This window comes from Sorex araneus, chromosome 1, assembly GCF_027595985.1.
Source record: "Sorex araneus isolate mSorAra2 chromosome 1, mSorAra2.pri, whole genome shotgun sequence".
Lineage (NCBI taxonomy): Eukaryota > Metazoa > Chordata > Mammalia > Eulipotyphla > Soricidae > Sorex > Sorex araneus.
Genome location: NC_073302.1, coordinates 441,133,679 through 441,153,557, shown reverse-complemented (window position 1 = coordinate 441,153,557; position 19,879 = coordinate 441,133,679). Strand labels below are relative to the sequence as shown.

At 46.4% G+C, this 19,879-nt stretch overlaps 1 protein-coding gene across 1 annotated transcript; it reads right to left on the bottom strand.

The window, feature by feature from the left end:
• Nucleotides 1-18,771: 18,771 nt before the first annotated feature.
• LOC101556349 (taste receptor type 2 member 62) lies at nt 18,772-19,668 on the bottom strand. Its single transcript, XM_004608322.2, has one exon. The coding sequence runs from the start codon at nt 19,666-19,668 to the stop codon at nt 18,772-18,774; it is 897 nt and encodes a 298-aa protein (XP_004608379.2).
• Nucleotides 19,669-19,879: the final 211 nt, after the last annotated feature.

The following is a 19,879-nucleotide window of genomic DNA, read 5'->3' as shown; positions in this document are numbered from 1 at the left end:
CCAGAGTGGGTGTGAGCACCGCACAAAGGAACTGCAAAGCCTGGTGAATACCACAGCCAAATGCACAAGCACCGCAGCTGGGCAGCAACAAACGCCAACTACAGTGAAGTGAAGGAAAGCGGAAAGAGAAGATGAAATACAAAAGGAAGGGGGTAAAGTTTACATTTTGATAAGGGCTACATTGACTATTCACTTCAGGGTACCCGACATCACTGAAATACGTAGGAGCACCGCGGCCAGGATTGTGCAGGTCTTTCTTGGGGGTGTTGGGGAAGTTGGTTTTTGGATCACACTAGGCAGTACTCGAGGGTTGCTCCCAGCTCGACACCCAGGGGTCACTCTTCTATGGATGCCAGGGATCCGATCTGGGCTGATCACACGCAAGCACCCTCCCCGCTGTGCATCATGCCAGCCTCGGTGCCAGTCTCTCTGTCTTAGAACACGGCACAGTACTCTACTCTTGTGTCTACTCTCACGTTTTCCTGAATGTCTTAATGTTTTCTTCTTGTAGTTATTAATCTCCCTAAGAAATGTATTTATATGTATTTTATACTTATGTTGCTGCTGGAAATAGAGCCTATTCCTTCTTCTAGCTTCTTTTCTTGTTTGTTTTTTGTTTTGTTTTGAGGCCATATCCTGTGGTCCTTGGGGCTCGCTCCTGCCAGGGTTCAAGTCTTTCACAGTCTAACCTGGTAATGATTTGTGCTTCCTAAATAAAATTTGGTTTCTGTATACTTATTCTGCAGCTTATTATCTTATGAAATTCTTTATTCTATAATAATTTGATGGAGATTGGGTTTCCAACTATACACACATTTATTTTTACTACTCCTTTTCAATGTCTTTAATTTCTTTCTCTTGTTTAATTACATTATATATGATCGTCGTTAAAATGTAAGTATGGTGATAATACTAATTCTTTAAATATTCTCCAATTTTGTAAGACTACAAATAGATTTAGTAAATATGATGCAGATTTGGTGCTGAGATAGCTTTTTCATATTCTTTTATAGTGATAGCACAGTGGTTGTGCTATCACTAGTGATAGCTAACGCCTTTCACTCGGCCGACCAGAGTTCGATTTTTCCGCCCCTCTCCGAGAGCCTGGCAAGCTACCCGTGTGTATTGGATATGCCAAAAACAGTAACAATAAGTCTCTCAATGAGAGACGTTACTGGTGCCCACTCGAACAAATCGATGAGCAACGGGATGACAGTGATTATTTTACTAAAGGCTAATATTAATTTCTAATTGCTTTTTAACATTTTTGGAGGTGGTAGTATAAATTTCTCTTTATTATTTATTAGTTATTAAAATTTTCCTAAACACTGAATCAGCCTTTAATTTTTAGATTAAATTCTACTTGATAATTCATAATATGTAAAGTACTTCTAGACTTTGCTTTCAATATTTGTAGGCCTGAAGAGATTGAGCTGTAATTTTTCTATTTGATGCTATTGTCTTTTTTATTTTTATTTTTTTGCTTTTTGGGTCACACCTGGTGATGCACAGAGGTTACTCCCGGCTCTGCACTCAGGAATTACTCCTGGCGGTGCTCAGGGGACCATATGGGATGCTGGGAATCGAACCTGGGTCGGCCCCATGCAAGGCAAACGCCCTACCCGCTGTGCTATTGCTCCAGCCCCATGATGTTATTTTCTATTTCAGCTCATTTTTCATGACTATTATGTCAGTGACTGCAAAAGGAAAAAGTGTTTTCCATGCTCATGCAGAAGGGTAGTGTCAATCAATAACAGATAATATGGTTATGATTATTCCTCTCGATAAAATTTAAGACATTTTTAGTGATTTTGTCTATGTTTTCTTGTTTTTCCTGTACTTTCTGCTTCATAAACATGGCTGCTACGCTACTTGGTATTCAAATAGCCAGATCAGTGCTATCTGTGGACTAAAGAAGAATTTGACGGGAACCTCTAGAGAAGGCCGGAGTCAGCAGGAAGTGTTTGCTGAAGAAGCCTGGAGCCAAATTGTCAGGAGGAAAGGCCACAGCAGACCCACCTTCCTCCTACCGCTCTACCCCGCTGCCCTGCGGCCAGTCATGGCAGGGGACAGAGAGAACCTGGGCCTCCTCGTAACTGCAGGAACAGGAACTGCAGGACAGAAAGGAACTGTTTCAGGCTTCAATTCTCACGCAACTCCCCTTCCTAATTAACATCTGGCTCTAGATGGCTTCTGATATTTTATAGACCGTGCCTCCCTTATTGTGAGCCAAGGCTGGGAGGAATACACCCTTCGCTCTGGCTGAAGGACATGTCCTTTGTGGTCATGCAGCCCTCCCACACAGGAGCGAGGTCAGCTGACACAGAACCTCTGGCAGGCAAGACCAGCACCCAGACAAATCTGGAGACTGGCCCTTCGCTCCAGATCCTCGGCTTATTCTAAATCATCTAATAAACTTCTCTTAATTGCTTCGCAGCACCAATTATTCCAGCAGGCGAATCTTGATTTTGCACATCACCCTCTACCACATGACTTGAAGTACTTGACATTGCTTTTCATTCTTGTTTTCATTTTTGGGTGTTTTTTTTTCTTTTTAGGTCACACCCAGTGATGCACAGGGGTTACTCCTGGCTCATGCACTCAGGAATTACTTCTGGCGGTGCTCGGGGGACCACGTGGGATGCTGGGAATCAAACCCAGGTTGGCCGTGTGCAAGGCAAATGCCCTACCCGCTGTGCTATCACGCCAGCCCCTGCTTTTCATTCTTTTCAAAACTTTCAAACACTTTCTTTCTGTTTGTTTTTTTATTTTTATGAATCTTATCAATACCAGAGTTGCATTGTGCCTTTTGAACCCATCTGAAAACTGATCTGAAAACTGAACTCATCTGAAAACTGTTTCCTTTTAGGTGTCACTGTCACTGTCATCGCGTTGCTCATCAATTTGCTCGAGTGGGCACCAGTAACATTTCCATGTGAGACTTGTTACTGCTTTTGGCATATCGAATACGCCACAGGTAGCTTGCCAGGCTCTGCCGTGTGGGCGAGATACTCTCAGTAGCTTGCCGGGCTCTCCGAGAGAGGGGCAGAGGAATCGAACCCGGGTCAGCCGCGTGCAAGGCAAATACCCTACCCACTGTGTTATCTAGGTCTAAAGCTATTTTTGTTTACTTATCTGCCTAATATGTTTATTTCTAGCACATTTCTAGGCTTGTGCTTTGTTTTTAAAGACCTTTTAAAGGGTGTTTATTGGAACCATGATCACATGTTTCTTTATTTTTGCTTAGATTGTACGAAATGTCCAGGCTTAGGCTCCAGTGATTGCCTTTCCTGTTAGAAATTGACACAATCTGGGGCTGGTGTGATAGCACATCGGGTAGGGCGTTTGCCTTGCACGCAACCGACCCAGGTTCGATTCCCAGCATCCCATATGGTCCCCTGAGCACCGCCAGGAGTAATTCCTGAGTGCAAAGCCAGGAGTAACCCCTGCGCATCACCGGGTGTGACCCAAAAAAGCCAAAAAAATTTAAAAAAAAAAAGATTGACACAACCCTCCTAGTTTCATTTCTTCTCACCACACTTCTAGGTGCCACCTAGGAGGGGCAATGAAAGCAGCCACTGACAAGGTTGCAGGAGCCTGTGCCCTTCTAGCTGACTCACTGCAGCTGACACACTACGGCCTTCCCCGCGTTCGCTCTGATGAAGTTCAGTGCTCCAGGGAGCACACTGTGTACAAGCACTCACAGAGCCCTCCAGCCAGTAGCCCCCTAGGAACTGAAATCTCAGTCCGACCACCCAGGAGGAAGAACCGGATCCTTTGGTGAGCATGTGAGTGAGCCGGAAGGCAGCTGAGCCTGGAGCAACTGAACCTCCTGGAGGCCAAAGGGCAAAGTTCAGCTGACACGTGTCTGGGTCACTGACCCACACAGAAACAAGCAGTGAGGAAAAGTTGCCGTCAGCACCTGAGCGGGGTGACCCAGCAAGCGGTAAATGGTACAGGCAGCAGCAGGAGATTTTGCACGTCAAGATGTTTCTCTCTGGGGGCTGGAGTGATAGCACAGCGGGGAGGGCGTTTGCCTTGCACGGGGCCGACCCGGGTTCGATTCCCAGCATCCCATATGGTCCCCCAGCACCGCCAGGAGTAATTCCTGAGTGCAGAGCCAGGAGTAACCCCTGTGCACAGCTGGGTGTGACCCAAAAAGTCAAAAAAAAAAAAAAAAAAGATGTTTCTCTCTTCTGCAGAAAGTGTGCTTTGGCTAGAATTTTCACCCCGACCTCCAGGATTCTTACTTCTCTTCATATTTCTTCTTTCCACTTTCTTGACTGATCGATCTGCTTTCTTCTTTGATTGGTAGTGAATTCTTTTTTTTTTTTTGGTAGTGAATTCTTATCATCTGAAATGTGTGCATTATCGGTCTCAGCATCGCTGAAAAATGCCATTTTCAGAGTGTTTTTCAATTTGCTTTGATATGATTCCCAAGGGAAGCAGAGAGAAACCTCTGTCTTCTGTCGCTGTGCATATAGAAGACTTCCTGGCATTTCAATTTGTAGTTTTCTAATTAACAGTGAAAATAAGCTTCTTCACAGATTTCCCTAGCATGCTATAGTCTTACCATTTAATCACTGTTCATTTTGTTTTGCTTTTGTTACTTTCTTATTGATTTGTAGAACCCCTTAATATATCAGAGATATTTTCCCTTAACTTTATTAAGAATGTTTATAAATGTTTTCTGGTTGTTTAACATGAAAATGGATGTCAGTGGTACTCTACATTTATAGCATTTTTTCACTAATGTTTTGTAGTCAAAGTTACCAATGATTTCAAACATGACTTCATAATTCAATTATTGACTAATAAGGGCAAAGACGGGCTGGAAAGATACTACAGGGGTTTACTTGGGCATGTGATTTGCATGTCCCCAACTCCAGCTCAATCTCCCACACCTCATCAGGTTTCCAGGAGTGGTCCCTGAGCACAATACCAGATGTGATTCCTGAGATAGTTGGCTGTGGCCCAGTAACAAAACAAAGCAAAACAAACAACTCCCAAAGAAGGGGAAGGCTCATAAAACACAGTTTCTATGATTTGCAGGAGCTGGCGTGTATGAACATACTCTGCAATGGCAGCTATGAGAGGAAAGAAGAGCAACAAGGCAACATTTCTATAAAATATAAAGGTAATATAACTTGGGGCAAATTGAGGACAAATTGAATCACCAAAAAATGAGGTTTTTTTAATTAAGATTAAAGATCATCTCTCTGGAATTTAGAGAGAAAATGTTGACTTTAAGTCTGTTTTCGTTTTTCCAGTAGTAGTATCAGTATGCTGCAATACCATTAACGGATCACTTTTTTCCCCATAATCTGTTTAAAAGGCTTTACTCACCATGTATCATTTTTCATATAACTATCAGCTGCCCTGCTAATGTACTTACCCTTGTCTACATGAGTGCCGCTCTGATTTAGATGCCACGGCAGCTGAAGCATCCCAGTTCTACCACTCACGGACATGAGACACTAGCAAAATCACGGGGCTGGAGCGATAGCACAGTGGGTAGGGCATTTGCCTTGCACGCATCCAACCCGGGTTCGATTCCCAGCATCCCACATGCCCCCCCCCCCCAGCACTGCCAGGAGTAAATCCTGAGTGCATGAGCCAGAAGGAATCCCTGTGCAGTGCCAAGTGTGACCCAAAAAGCAGGGGGAAAAGCCTCCATTTCTTCTTTGCAATATTAAAAACTGAGGGGGCTGGAGCGATAGCACAGTGGGGAGGGCGTTTGCCTTGCACACGGCCAACCCAGGTTCGATTCCCAGCATCCCACATGGTCCCCTGAGCACCACCAGGAGTAATCATTGAGTGCATGAGCTAGGTGTAACCCCTGTATATCGCCGGGTGTGAGCCAAAAAGCAAAATATATATATATATTAAAAACTGAATATGAGAGAAGATGCCAAGCCAAGTCGGTGAGAGGTACACAGGTCTTTGGGCTGAAAACTCGGGGTCGCCCTTCCTTGGGGGGAGGGTGGGGTGAGTTCTGACCTGTCAAGGCCCCCTAGAGTGGTACCCACAGTCCACAGCTGCCGAATTCGAAGAGCCCAGCCCCACCGTCTCATGAGGAATCTGAGCACAGACACCAACCGATGAAACTCCCAGGGACACCAGTGCTCGGAATGGAAACGCTGGAGTCTTCTTGAGTGGGGGCAGGCGGCTCCCCCTGCCCTTCTGTGCCCCTCCAGAAGCCCCCGAAGCCATACCACATCCCCCAGCTGCCGTCGTGTAAACAGCAGCCCTGCTTCAACACTCATCTCGGCAGAGATGCCAAGTCACGCTGGTGGAAACTCACGGGAACTCCCGTCTCTGGATTGAAAGTTCTGGGACCCCGCGAGAAGGGGGTTGAGCTAAGAATCACCCCAGTTCTGCAATTCAAGGAGCGCCCGGAGCACACAGCCACAGACACAGCTGGGCGGCACCTCCAAGTCCTCCAGTACTGACTCTCAGTAGGAGCATAGCAGATTAGATGGGAAAGGAGTGTAGAAGCCAATGACCAAAAAACCAAAAAACAACAACATAGAAGGCTCAAGTAGCAACAGACAGCTCAGTAAACACACAATTCTGAGATAAAACAATTTTCACAGTTTCTTTCACTGATTTTTTTCCTGCTTTTTGGGTCATACTTGGCAATACACAGGGATTACTCTTGGCTCTGCATTCAGGAATTACTCCTGGCGGTGCTCGGGGGACCATATGGGATGATGGGAATCGAACTCGGGTCAGCCACTGCCCTACCTGCTGTGCTATCGCTCCAGCTCCCCGATTGGCTCATTTATTTACTTATTTATTTATATTTATTTATTTTTGCTTTTTGGGTCCCACCGGTGATGCACAGGGGTTACTCCTAGCTGTGCATTCAGGAATTACTCCTGGTGGTGCTCAGGGAACCATATGGGATGCTGGGAATCCAACCCGGTTTGGCGTCGTGCAAGGCAAACGCCCTACCCACTGTGCTATCGCTCCAGCCCCTCCCTGATTCATTTTTTTATAATTCCATTTGCTGTTTTCTTGTAACAAACAACATAAAATAAATTATTGTTTGCCCAGCAACAAGGCAGGCTTGGAGGATGGGTAGGAAACTGGGGACGACGGTTGCGGGAATGTCACACTGGTGGTATGACTGGTGTTAGGACATAGAATTCCAGAAACAACTGATAATGAACAACTTAGCAAACCATGGTGTTAAATAAAGTTTTTCTTAAAAGAATTAAGTAGATAGAGGGTGTAAGCAAATTTTGTCACTCCATGCTATGCATAAAAGAAGCATTCATAAGTGGTTATTATCAATACCATCATAATGTATGATAAGTTTTACTGCAGACAAAAGTTAGTGATGACAATGTTACTCAATATTTTAAACTATTTTTAAAAAACCTTACTTTTCCTTCCAATTCCCCTCCACATTCAAGATCCAAGGGAAGTTGTCCCTGAGGGCATCATTGAGATTCTGATGAATGTTGCGTTCTGCTCAGCTAATGACATGAGGAACAAAAAGAATGAAGTGTACCTTATAGAAGGCCCCTTGGAAAGGAAGACAAGGTCAGTAACAAAGGGACAGGCCGTCCCTTAGAGTCCCCTAAGAAGGAACTAAAGGCACCTTGTTCACAGTAGCAACATGTAAGTGTGCAGGAAGAAATGAAGGAAAAGGCTCCACAATGACACATCTTACCCCCCCTCTTACCCATTTATAATTTCTACATTGCGCACACATTAGAGAGAGACAGACTATAAGTTTAGCCTCCAAATACCCAATATCCAGACAGTCGCAGAAATCCAACTCCAACATGAGTATGAAAATGTAGTCGATAGCCCCGAGATAAATGTATGTCAGACAAAGAACATGTGTTTTCAGCTGCCTTCCAGGTGCAAACGAACTGTTTAGTACCGTGTAGCAGGTGTTTGCAAGTACAGCGAGGGACTGACGGCAGGCCAGCCCCCTAAGAACTCAACACCCGCTAGAGAGAAGGCCAATGTCAGGTCCAGTGAGGAATTCCCCATGTTTATGCCCCCACAGGTGGGAGAGGTCAAACCTGGAAGCTGAGCAGGATCCAGAAAGTTTGGTTTTGTTTTTGTTTTTTAAGAAGAACCACTTGGACTAACCTCTAAACGTGAAAGAGGAGGGCAAACTGTTGGCAGGTCATCGGTAAGAGTTTACCCTAGCTTAGAAGAAGCTCTGGGTACATCCAAGACTATGATTATCCCAATTTCTCCTCAAATGAAGAGAGGAACGTAGCAGAATGGAGTCGGTGGAAGACTCAACAGTTGCCATGTTGTGGAAGTTCATGAACAGTCAGTTTCAGAAACTGTGCTGCAGGCGGTGGGGGTTGGGGGGTGCAGGTGGAGTGCTCTGACTGATGCCTTCATAAATAAAGAATCGTTGGTCTATTTTGGGTTGGGGGAGCCACACCCGGCTGTACTGAGAGTTTATTCCTGGCTTGCTCTCAGGGATCATTCCTGGCGGGTCTCGGCAGACCATATGGGCCCCGGGTCAGTGGCATTCAGGGCAAATGCCCTACCTGCTGTACTCTCTCTTTGGCCCAGGAGATTCATTTTGCAATGAGAGTTTGACTATAAAAGTGTGCAGAGGGGGTGGGGGTAGGTGTGCAGGGGAGTATACGGGAGCAAGGAGAGAACAAAAATAAGCAATGAAGTGAGAGAAGAGGAATCCGAAGAAAAGCAACACAGGAATGGGACCAGGGGCACAGTCCAGAGACACGGCAAACCTGCTCATGAGCTGGGGGAGAAGGCGGCTGGGACAGAGAGAGGATCACTAAGTCAGTGATGGTTGGAGGATCCCTCGGGATGGGAGATGTGTGCTGAAAGTAGATAAAGGAACAAACGTGACGGCCTCTCAGTATTTGTATTGCAAACCATAATGCCCATAAGGAGAGAGATAGTATGGGGGAGATTGTCTGCCATAGAGGCAGGGGGAGGGGTGGGACAGTGGCGGGGTGGGGGGGGAATACTGGGGACATGGTGGTGGGAAACGTGTACTGGTGGAGGGATGGGTGTTAGATCATTGTATGATTGAAACTCAAACACGAAAGCTTCGTGAGTGTTGCTTATGGAGATTCAATAAAAATAAATAAATAAATAAATGAAATGAAATGAAATAATCACACACACACACACAAAAATGGCAAAGTTAGCTATAAAAGGCAGACTGCTGGGGAGGGCTCTTCCAGAATAGTGGGAGAGTAGTAACGAAGGTGATAAGCCTGGATTGCTGGGCATAGCCATACCAGATTCAGCTCAATCAGGTGAGTGGTGGTGGGGCAGAGGGCAGGGGGAAAGATCAGAGAAGAGGAAGGGGAGGAAAGGAAGGGACTTTGATGCTCAAGGTACTACCAGGTGAAAATGTCCAGCAGGCAGAGGCTGGAGCAATAGCACAGCGGGTAGGGTATTTGCCTTGCATATGACCAACCCGGGTTCAATTCCCAGCATCCCATAGGGCCCCCCAAGCACTGCCGGAGTAATTCTTGAGCACAGAGCCAGGAGTAACCCCTGTGCATTGCTGGGTATGACCAAAAAAAAAGAAAGAAAGAAAATGTCCAGCAGGCAGAAGGAAACACAGGTTTGAAGTTTAAGGAAGGTCCAGGCAAGGGGCCGGAGCAATGACAGAGGGGAGGGCGCTTGCCTTGCACGTGGCCAACCAGGAGTGATTCCTGCCATTTGAGCAGAAGTAAGGCCTGATCACTTACCCAAAACAAAACCAAAAGAAAAAGAAGAAGTTCCATTCCATGGCAGGTCCTGAATGAGGCTATATAAGTAGAAGCAAACACCAAAGAAAAAGATTGATCTCAAAATTAAGGAAGGCAGCCCAAAGAAAGGACCATGGGGTGCATAGCTCAAAGGGCTGAGTGTATGCTTTGCATGCAGGAGCCTTAAATTTAATCTCTGGCACCACATGGTCCCCGAAGCACCACCAGGAGTGACCCTGGGCACCCATCAAGAGTAGCCCCAGAGCACCACTGTGTGCGTGCGGCCCCAGAGTGCAAAATAAAAGACTTGTATAGACGTGGAATTCCTTAACCAATCAGGGCGTAGCGAGAAACAAGAGAGAGGAGGCCTAAGCCGTGAAAACCCCCAATGGAGGGGGGTTTCCACCTTCCAAAGGAGAGAGAAGGGACTGGTTGAAAAGTAAGGCTGAGAGATTATAAACATTAAGGCTGAGAGATACTAAGACAAATAGAAGTTTGAATGGTTCAAGAGGCAATTGATCTTAAAGAAGGCTAGAAAAGGGCTGAAAAAAACAAAAGGCGCTCTACATTTTTCACCAAACCAGGCTTCTTAAATCTTAAGTGACAGAAAGAAATTAATCTCTACATCAGAAATTCTAGCAGTGAAGCTAAAAAGATGGTACTGCAAGTAGGACTCTTGTCTGATATACAGCTGACCCAGAACTGCCTATGTTTCCCCCAGAACCCCCAAGAGTGATCTATAAGAATTTCGGGGTGTGGCCCAAACACAAACAAAAAAATTCCAGTAGGATCGTCAACAAGCAAGAAGTTATATTTGGGGTCCGTGGACTGTAACGTCTTCATAACAGACTGAGCTATGGTGTGAAGCCAATATTTAAACCCTAACTTTCAGAGAAATGTCAAAAAGTCACAAGTATACAAACCCCAGACCCCACATCTGCCATGCACATGCCCTGTGATCTGTGCCATGAACTCAGACACCCTGGACCCTTTCAGGAAGGGGTGTCACTACGCTAGATGTAAGGAAATACTGTCACGATGAAAAGGGAAAGGAGGGTCACAGGAAGAAGCCAGAGACAGTTCCAAAAACTCTTCAGCAGATTGATTTGGCAGATAAAAATTGCACTAGGTAACAAGATCCTGACGATCCCAACACCCAGTTTCAAGGAGGGTAATTTGAAATGCAGAGATCAATTGCAGGAAATTTGGTTTCCTGATTCTGTGGCTACATCAAGTCCCACAGTAAGTATAGCCAGCCACACCTGTCACCAGTCCCTGAGGGCGATCAATGACATAAGCCTAGACTTCAGTACATTCTTTTGGATTTCTTGCATTAAAATTATTTTTCACTGGGGCCAGGGATGTGACTCAGTGGCAGAGCCTTGTATGCATGAGATCAGAGTTCCTAGCACTGGGGAAAAGAAATTGTCATTCACTAAAGCTATTCTTTTCATAAGTAAAGCAGAATTTTATTTATTTATTTATTTTGCTTTTTGGCTCACACCTGGCATTGCACAGGGATTACTCCTGGATCACGCACTCAGGAATTACTCCTACCAGTGCTCGGGGGACCATATGGGATGCTGGGAATTGAACCCAGGTCAGCCCCGTGCCAGGCAAATGCCCTACCCGATGTGCTAACACTCTGGCCCCATAAAACAGAAATTTAAAGCAGCTCCGGCCCCTTGCCCCCAGACCTTCCTCATTTGAGGTTCTAAGGTTTCTCAACCAATCGTAAATCTATGTTCTCCTTGAGGAACACCACAGTTCTCAGTCTGGGCTTGCTCAAGAAACGATGAGGTGGAGTCCTGTGCATTGCCCACCACACCCAGGATCTAAGGCCTGGGATGGAGAAAGAGAGCTTCAACAGTGACTGAAAGTAGGAGATGAAGAGGAAGGCAAGGGAGATAAGATCCAGGAGCACTTTGATGCGAATCTGGGCACTGGGTTCGCCAAAGCCTGAAACGGACTTCATGATCTTCCACGGACGGTGATGAACAACAAAACATGCCAATATGGAAGACAGCAGTAGGTAATGCCCAGATAATAGATTTGAGGGAGTAGAATTTCTTGAGGCGTAGATTTCTCCTATGATTTCAGAGCATCCCCACCTGCACTTCCGGGTGGCAGACCTTTCTCTCTTTATTTAGTTTTGTTTGGGGGTCACACCCAGTGATGCTCAGGGCTTACTTCCGGCTCTGCACTCCAGAATCACTCCTGACATGGTCAGGGGACCATATAGGAAGCCAGGAATCGAACCTGGGTTGGCCACATGCGAGGCCAGTGCCTCAAACCTGCCATACTATCTCCCCAGCCTCTGCAGATCCAGGTCTCTTTAAAGAGTTCTGAGGGATGCCTCTGATTGCCCGGGAAAAGCAAGATGATGCTTAAGCTGGAGAGGCCCACGGAGCTGAGCACCATCCGGGCAACCCACCCAGACTTCTTCCATCAGAGCCAGAGGGAGACAGGGAAAAGTTTACAATTTCTACCCAACAGCGAGCCAGGCAGAGACGCCCTACGGTGACAGCCTTCAGAACGCCCCCACGGCAGCACAGGCTTGTATGGAAAGTCACCGGGCTCGGGAAAACAGAAATGGCCTCATTTACCACCACACGCTGCAGACCACCACGAGAACGTCCAGGGGTGACAAGATGAAGCCTGTCGGTACCCACCACTGCCACCAGACCCAAGAGGAAAAGGACAACGGCCGAGATGACCACTCACTTCTCAGTCCCCAGAGGTCCTGCATCTGTGTCCTCTCCATTCCTCACTCTCATGGACAGGATGGACCCCAAGACTTCCAGGTCTGGGGGCTGGAGCGATAATAGCACAGCAGGTAGGGCGTTTGCCTTGCATGCGGCCAATACGGGTTCGATTCCCAGCACCCTGAGCACCGACAGGAGTAATTCCTGAGTGCAGAGCCAGGAATAACCCCTGAGCATTGCCGGGTGTGACCCAAAAGACAAAAAATAAATAAATAAAAAGACTTCCAGGTCTGTTTCCATTTGCTCCGGAAAGTCTCACAGGATTCCTGTCCTCTCCACAGCAGGTGCCAAGGAGAGCGTAGAGGACGTGGCTGCCAAGGAAGGCTACTTTCTTCTCTGAATGGATCCAAATGTGGAGAAAGCCCCACTTCCAAAGCTCCCCTGCCTGCTCTTTCTCTTTTTTTTTTTACCAATAACTTGATTTATTAATACCATCTGAAAAAAATAAAAATAATCACACACATACAAATTGAGTAATTACATTATTGGTATGAAGTTTTCTGTGTTCTTTTTTTTTTTTAGGCGTGCATGATTTTTATTTGAAAAATAAGATAAAAGAGGGGCTAGAGCGATGGCACAGTGGGTAGGGAGTTTGCCTTGCACACGGCCGACCTAGGTTTGATTCCCAGTATCCCATACGGTCCCCCGAGCACTGCCAGGAGTGATTCCTGAAGGTATAAGCAGGAGTAACCCCTGTGTATCTCCGGGTGTGACCAAAAAAACAATAAAATAAAATAAAAGATAAAGGAAAAGAAAAACTGTGATTTACCACAATAAAGTCAATTAATTGGGTTGGCGTCCAGCAGGGTGGGTGCCCAAACAAGGGGACAGTCTGGCCATTTATTAGTTTATCATATCCCCACCTTGACACCCCCTTGAGGGCCCTTCTTTATGAGTTAACGTACACATAGAGTACAAATAATGGGATATTTACATAGCTGTGGCCATAGGATGAAAAGCAATCAAAAAGCATTTTACCTTTAATGTGTAGTATTGAAATTAGAGTAATTTTCTATTTAGGAGGCTAAACTAAGCTAAACACCTTTGTCTCTGATTTTTTAATTGAATCACCATGAGATACAGTTACAAAGCTTTCATGTTTGAGTTTCAGTCATACAATGATCAAACACCCATCCCTCCAGCAGTGCACGTTCTCCACCACCAATGTCCCCAGGATCCCTCCCTTCCCATCCTACCCCTTCCCCTGCCTCTAAGACAGACAATTTCCGCCACACTCTCTCTACTTTGGGGCATTATGGTTTGCAATAGAGATGCCGAGAATTGACTGCTTTTTCTCTGCCTCCGCTCTACCCTTGTCCACATGGGTGTAGATAACGGGCACTCCCTTGAATTAAGGAAGCCCACCCCTGCTGTCAGCCAGTGAGGAAATCCACAGGGCATGCTCCCTAGGAATGGCAGGGTTCACATCCTTTGACCAGTGGTTGTGTTCTAGGCACTATTCTGCATGTTATCTATGGTGGCTAGTTCTTACACCAATCTCTGGAAAGACATGCTCTTTTTTATTTTTGCTTTTTGGATCACACCTGGCGATGCTCAGGGGTTACTCCTGGCTCTGCACTCAGGAATTACTCCTGGTGGTCCTCAGGGGACGATATGGGATGCTGGGAATCGAACCTGGGTTGGCCCCGTGCAAGGCAAATGCCCTACCCGCTGTGCTATCGCTCCAGCCCCAGGAGAGAGATGCTCTTAAAAAACTTTTTGCCACACAGACAGATCACTGAGCCAAACCTCGACGGAGAGAGTGGCTAATTCAAATACTTCTAAAGGCAGTGTGTCTCATCAGAAACAGAACTAAGGGGATGATTCTGTACAATTAAGGCAACTTTTACTTTAGTTCCTGTGCAGAGACCCTTCAGGGTTTCACAGGGGTTCTGGGAGGACAGCTTGGCTGCTGCTAAAAACAGCGGCTTTGCCAGCCCAAGTCCATGGATTCGACCCCTGGTGCCACAGACACTAAATGTCGCCTCCACGGTTTTATCGTCTGGGGCCCTGACACCACAGAGTGTGTGGACTCCTGCCTACAGCCAGGAGTGTGTAAGCATAGCAGTTCAGAGATGGGTGCAGACAGGTGACTGACCCTCCCGTGAGCACCACAACCAACATGCACAACTGTGTTTGCCCTGGTGAGAACTACAATCAAGTATGTGTAAAACTGGTCATTGCCGCAACAGTAGAAAGGACTTCAAAAACTACAAATATGTACATATGACAACTATTTTTTACAATGACTTCCTTTCATTCCATCCATCCTGAGGACTGACGAACAGGACATCAGTGACAGAATGGTCAGTGACGCAGAAGAGTTTCGTGGCACCGAGTAGTAAATCACTGACTTTAACCAGGGGAAGAAAAATGAAGAAAAGGTGACATTTTCCATAGGAATGAGGTTCAAAGAAAAAAAAATCTACAATCAGGAGAGAGTTTTCTTTTCTTTTTTTTTTATTAGTTTATTTTTAATTAGAGAGTCATCGTGAGGGTACAGTTACAGATCCATACATCTTTGTGCTCATGCTTCCCCCATACAAAGTTCAATAACCCATCCCTTCACCAGTGCCCATTCTCCACCACCCGTAAACCCAACATCCCTCCCCCCCTCCCCAGTCCCGTCTCTCCCCACCCCACCCTGCCACTATGGCAGGGAATTCCCTTTTGTTCTCTCTCTCTGATTAGGTGTTGTGGTTTGCAATAAAGGTGTTGAGTGGCCATTGTGTTCAGTCTCTAGTCTGTATTCCACCTGCCTCACCCTTCCCCCACATGACCTCTAACCACATTTTACTTGGTGGTCCCTTCCCTGAGTTACCCAGAATGAGAGACCAGCCTCCAAGCTATGGAAACAACAGGAGAGAGTTTTCTTATCCAAATGAGGGGAAGAGGTTGACGTGTCATCTGGGAAAAAAAGCAAATAGAGATGATTTTGATTTACCTAGGACACTATTGAAGTACCAAGGGATAGAGGAATGAGAAACTATAATATAGCATCCCTGCCTCCTGGCCAGCATCACATCCTACCAGTCTGTGCATAGAATCCTTTAAAACTCTGATCCAGGGCTGGAGAGATAGCACAGTGGGTAGGGAGTTTGCCTTGCACGTGGCCGACCCGGGTTCAAATCCCAGCATCCCATATGGTCCCCTGAGCACGGCCAGGGGTAATTCCTGAATGCAGAGCCAGGAGTAACCCCTGTGCATCGCCAGGTGTGACCCAAAAAGCAAAATAAATAAAAATAAAAATAAAAAAATAATAAAACTCTGATCCACAAAGCAAACAGGATGTAGGACTCAGTATCCCATTCCAGTTCCCAAGCCGCCAAAGACAAGAGTCCAAGTGGACTGTCCTTTCCGCACAATGGGCGCTGTGTTCCTGGGTAAAGGAGCGGAGGCTAATTCAGGCAACTCGTTTACTAGGCCTTTCTGTGACGATGCAAATCTAGGGCTCTGCAGCCAGAGTCCAGATGATTCTCTTCCGTGGTCCCTGCTCCTCTGGCTGGCCTTGGCCGTTTCCAGCTGGAACTTGGAGCATTGGTAAACTTTGGACTCACTGTTCTGTCATCTGACCAGTCACAAATGTCTCAATATAGAAAATTCATACCTTTTCCCTCTACCTCATACATTTCGGTAGGAGAAATAGGTGTTAATCTTTCATTCCTCTAATGACAGTGTGTTGAACATCTTTGTGTCACTTGATCCCAGGAGGCTACAGTGATGAACTAGTTATTTGCCCTCAAAACACAGACATTTTCTGGGTATATACCAGATGTCAATGAAATCAAACCAAGGAGTGACTAATCACTTATATTTAAATATGCAACGTGTTTTATGCTGATCCTTTGGTTGCTTGCTTACTTTGTTCTTTGTTGCATTTTGTCATCTCAGGTTCATCTTCTTTGGTGAAAACAAAGTCTGAGTTTGTTGTTGTTGTTGTTTTTCAATTTTCACAGTTGCTTTATGTGTCATTACAAGAGTTTTAGAGAAAGGAATTTTCAGTAGTTTTTTGATGTGGGAAGCACTCAGAGAGGTGGAAAAGCTCTTCCAGACTGTGGTTCTAAATGTTTTGCATAATCCTATTACATTCTAGCCTTCTTAGAAGAGTCAAGCCACAATTTATTATAGCTCTCCCAAAAAGAAAGAAAGAAAGAAAGAAAGAAAGAAAGAAAGAAAGAAAGAAAGAAAGAAAGAAAGAAAGAAGGAAGGAAGGAAGGAAGGAAGGAAGGAAGGAAGGAAGGAAGGAAGGAAGGAAGGAAGGAAGGAAGGAAGGAAGGAAGGAAGGAAGGAAGGAAGGAAGAAGGGAGAGATGAATAATACTTTATGACAGTTCCTGTATCTCAGGGGTTTCTCCATCCAGACTCACCCTCTCTGGACTCTGGGAATCAATTACCTCCAGCAGCTAAGGAATCTTCTCTTTTAAAGCTTTGCTCTTCTTCCAAGTGAAAACTCCTCACCCTATTGGCTCCTCTAGGTCCCTCATTCCTCTTTCCAGAACTTGGTCTCCAGCTAGCGTTCTACCAGTGTCTGGAGTCACAGCTTCCCCAGGCTCTGGGACAACTTATCATAGACACATTTTTATTAGAAACGTCTGTGTCGCCTCTATCCTATTGTTTCCTGTTACTCCTGTTCTGACCTGCTCTCTTAACCACTCAAGGCTTGTCCCAGAGTCTCTAGTCTATTGACATCTGTGCTTTTCTCATAGTGAAACCCATCAGTTTAAAAAAAAATACAACATGCATGTCACCATTTACACATTTATTTTAATTACTTGTAGATACAAACTTACTAATACATATGCACATCACAAAACATACCCCAAGTCCAGAGATAGACAGAGAGAGAGAGAGAGAGAGAGAGAGAGAGAGAGAGAGAGCTCAGTGGGCTGGCACACATGCTTTGTGTGCAGGATGCCAAGATTCAGTTCCACTGGGAGTGGCCCTGAACACTGAGCAGCACTGGATGTGGTCCCAAAACAAAACAAATCACACACTCAACAAGTGGGAATTAAAAGTATGAAATAAAGGAAAATAAAAATTAGTCCAGAGTGACAGTACATGGGTAGAGCGTTTGCTGACCCAAGATCTATTCCCAGCATCCCATATGGTCCACATAGCACTGCCAGGGGTAATTCCTGAGTGCAGAGCCAGGAACAACCCTTGAGCATCTCTGGGTGTGACCCCAAAAACAAACAAACAAAAAACTTGAAGTTCTACACTTTTCTTCCCACATCCAGCTGCACAAATCTTGGGGAGATGCAAACACTTCATCTCAGAAACTGCTGCTTAGACCTCAATGTCCACGGGTCTGCTCCTGGGTGAGCAAAAGGGAAGAGTGGGATTAGCAACATTAGCAACTGCAGCAAATATGTGTGTTTCTCCTTTTCTATTCTCTGGTGTGTCTAAACCTCAAAGACTCCCCCATAGACAATTCCTTTAAACTCCATCTAGAAAGAGTAGTTTAACTCATGGTCAAGACCTACAATGGCACATAACTCTCACCGATAGCCTCAATCTTCCACGGGGTCAAACTGGCAAAGCTTTGTGGGGAGAATGAGTGCCAAGCCCAGAAGAAGAATGTGGCAAAGATGGCAGGGAGAGGGAAGCAGGATGCTTCTCGGACTCCAGGTCGCAGAGATGAGCATGTGTAGTGAAGGAAACACCAGATCAGTGAGCTGAGAGAATTATGTTGAGGAGAACAGTTGATCGGTGCGGTTGATGGCATGGGATGCCACCATTTAAAAAACAAAACCGGGGCTGGAGCAATAGCACAGTGGGTAGGGCGTTTGCCTTGCACGCGGCCGACCCGGGTTGGAGTCCCAGCATCCCATATGGTCCCCTGAGCACCGCCAGGGGTAATTCCTGAGTGCAGAGCCAGGAGCAATCCCTGTGCACTGTGCATCACCGGGTATGACCCAAAAAGCAAAAATAAATAAATAAGTAAATAAATAAACAAAACCTTTGGGTTGGCCACAGAGACCCCTGGCAGCTATCTATAAAGTGGATGGTGAATACTTAATAAGGTGACGTATGCAGTGGGGCAGAGGGGCCTAAATGACTACATCACCACAGCCCCGGAAGGCTTGGTGCCTAGACTAGGGGAGAGGAACACTGGAAGGGAAAATTGGAACCAAGAAGGACGGGGGAAAGTTAACGGGGCAGAGAATGCACGAACAGGAATAAAAGACAATGTAAGGAGAAGTTGGTACTCAGACTTAGTATATTCTGGCCACCCCTGGGCTTACCCATTGATGCTGCTTATTAGTAGCGATCACCGGCGTCAAGCCCCCGCTTTCAGCAGGGTTTCCTAAGACTCATCTTCAGGGCTTTTCTCAGCTTTGGACTGCTGAGTATCAGGATGCTGGAGTGTAGGCAGACACCCGCGTAGGTTACCACTTCCCAGACCCAGTGCCAGAGGTTCTGGAAGTTTATGCTCTTCATTAGTATAATGACAATGGACAGGAAGTACCATGTGCAGAAGACGAGGAAGAAGGCGAGTGACTTCAGGGCCATGGTGTGTGCCTGGGTGCTGGGGTCTCTCTGGCCCAGCCTGCTCTCCTTCATCCTCCCCAAATGCCGGTGCAGTGAGAACATGAGCAGGAGAGTTGACACCAGAAAGAGGACGAAGGGGACAGACAACACAAGCAGTAAGTGAGGTAGGAAGATGAGCCTGTGGGCGACCAGGACTCTATCAGCCAAGGTGTCGTTTCCGCTGGATATCTGGAGAGCAATCAGGGGTCCAAGCTTTGAATTCCCCACAATGGATGAGCTCACTGACACCCCCGCGATGACCAGGGAGCCCAGGAGCAGCCTGGGGACGGACTGAGAAATCCTCCACTTGAGCCAGAGGAAGACGGGATGGGAGAAGGAGGAGATCTTCACGCAGTAGAAGAACGCCAGCCAGCCAGTGAACCAGAAGGTGAGCGTGTTGGCGAAGTCCCAGGGGATGTTGAAAGCATTCACTTGGGGACAAAACCCAAAGACGAACAGCAGGTTGTTCAAGACCGACATGCCGTGCAGGCAGAACCGGGAGGCAGCCAGGCAGGTCACAATGATGTCACCGGTGGGCAGCGACCGGCCTCGGGCCCATTCCCTCCCCAGCACGGTGACCATGAAGCCATTCTGGAACATGGCAACCAAGGACCCCAGGAAAAAGAAAGCCATGAAGACCAAAGTGGGTAAGGAGGGCATCTTCTCCAGGAGGGCGGGCTCGACCTTGGCTTCAGAGCCCAAGTGCTGAGACACGTCCACAGAGAGAACCGAGTTCTCAGGCCACGCTGACAGCGGAGATCCAGAAAGCTCTCTCCCTGGACCCATGGGAAAGCCAGGCTCGCAGCCACCTCCCCCCCCCCCACCCAGGCCCCACTGGATTTGCAAAGAGGATTTTTTTTTTTTGGTGATT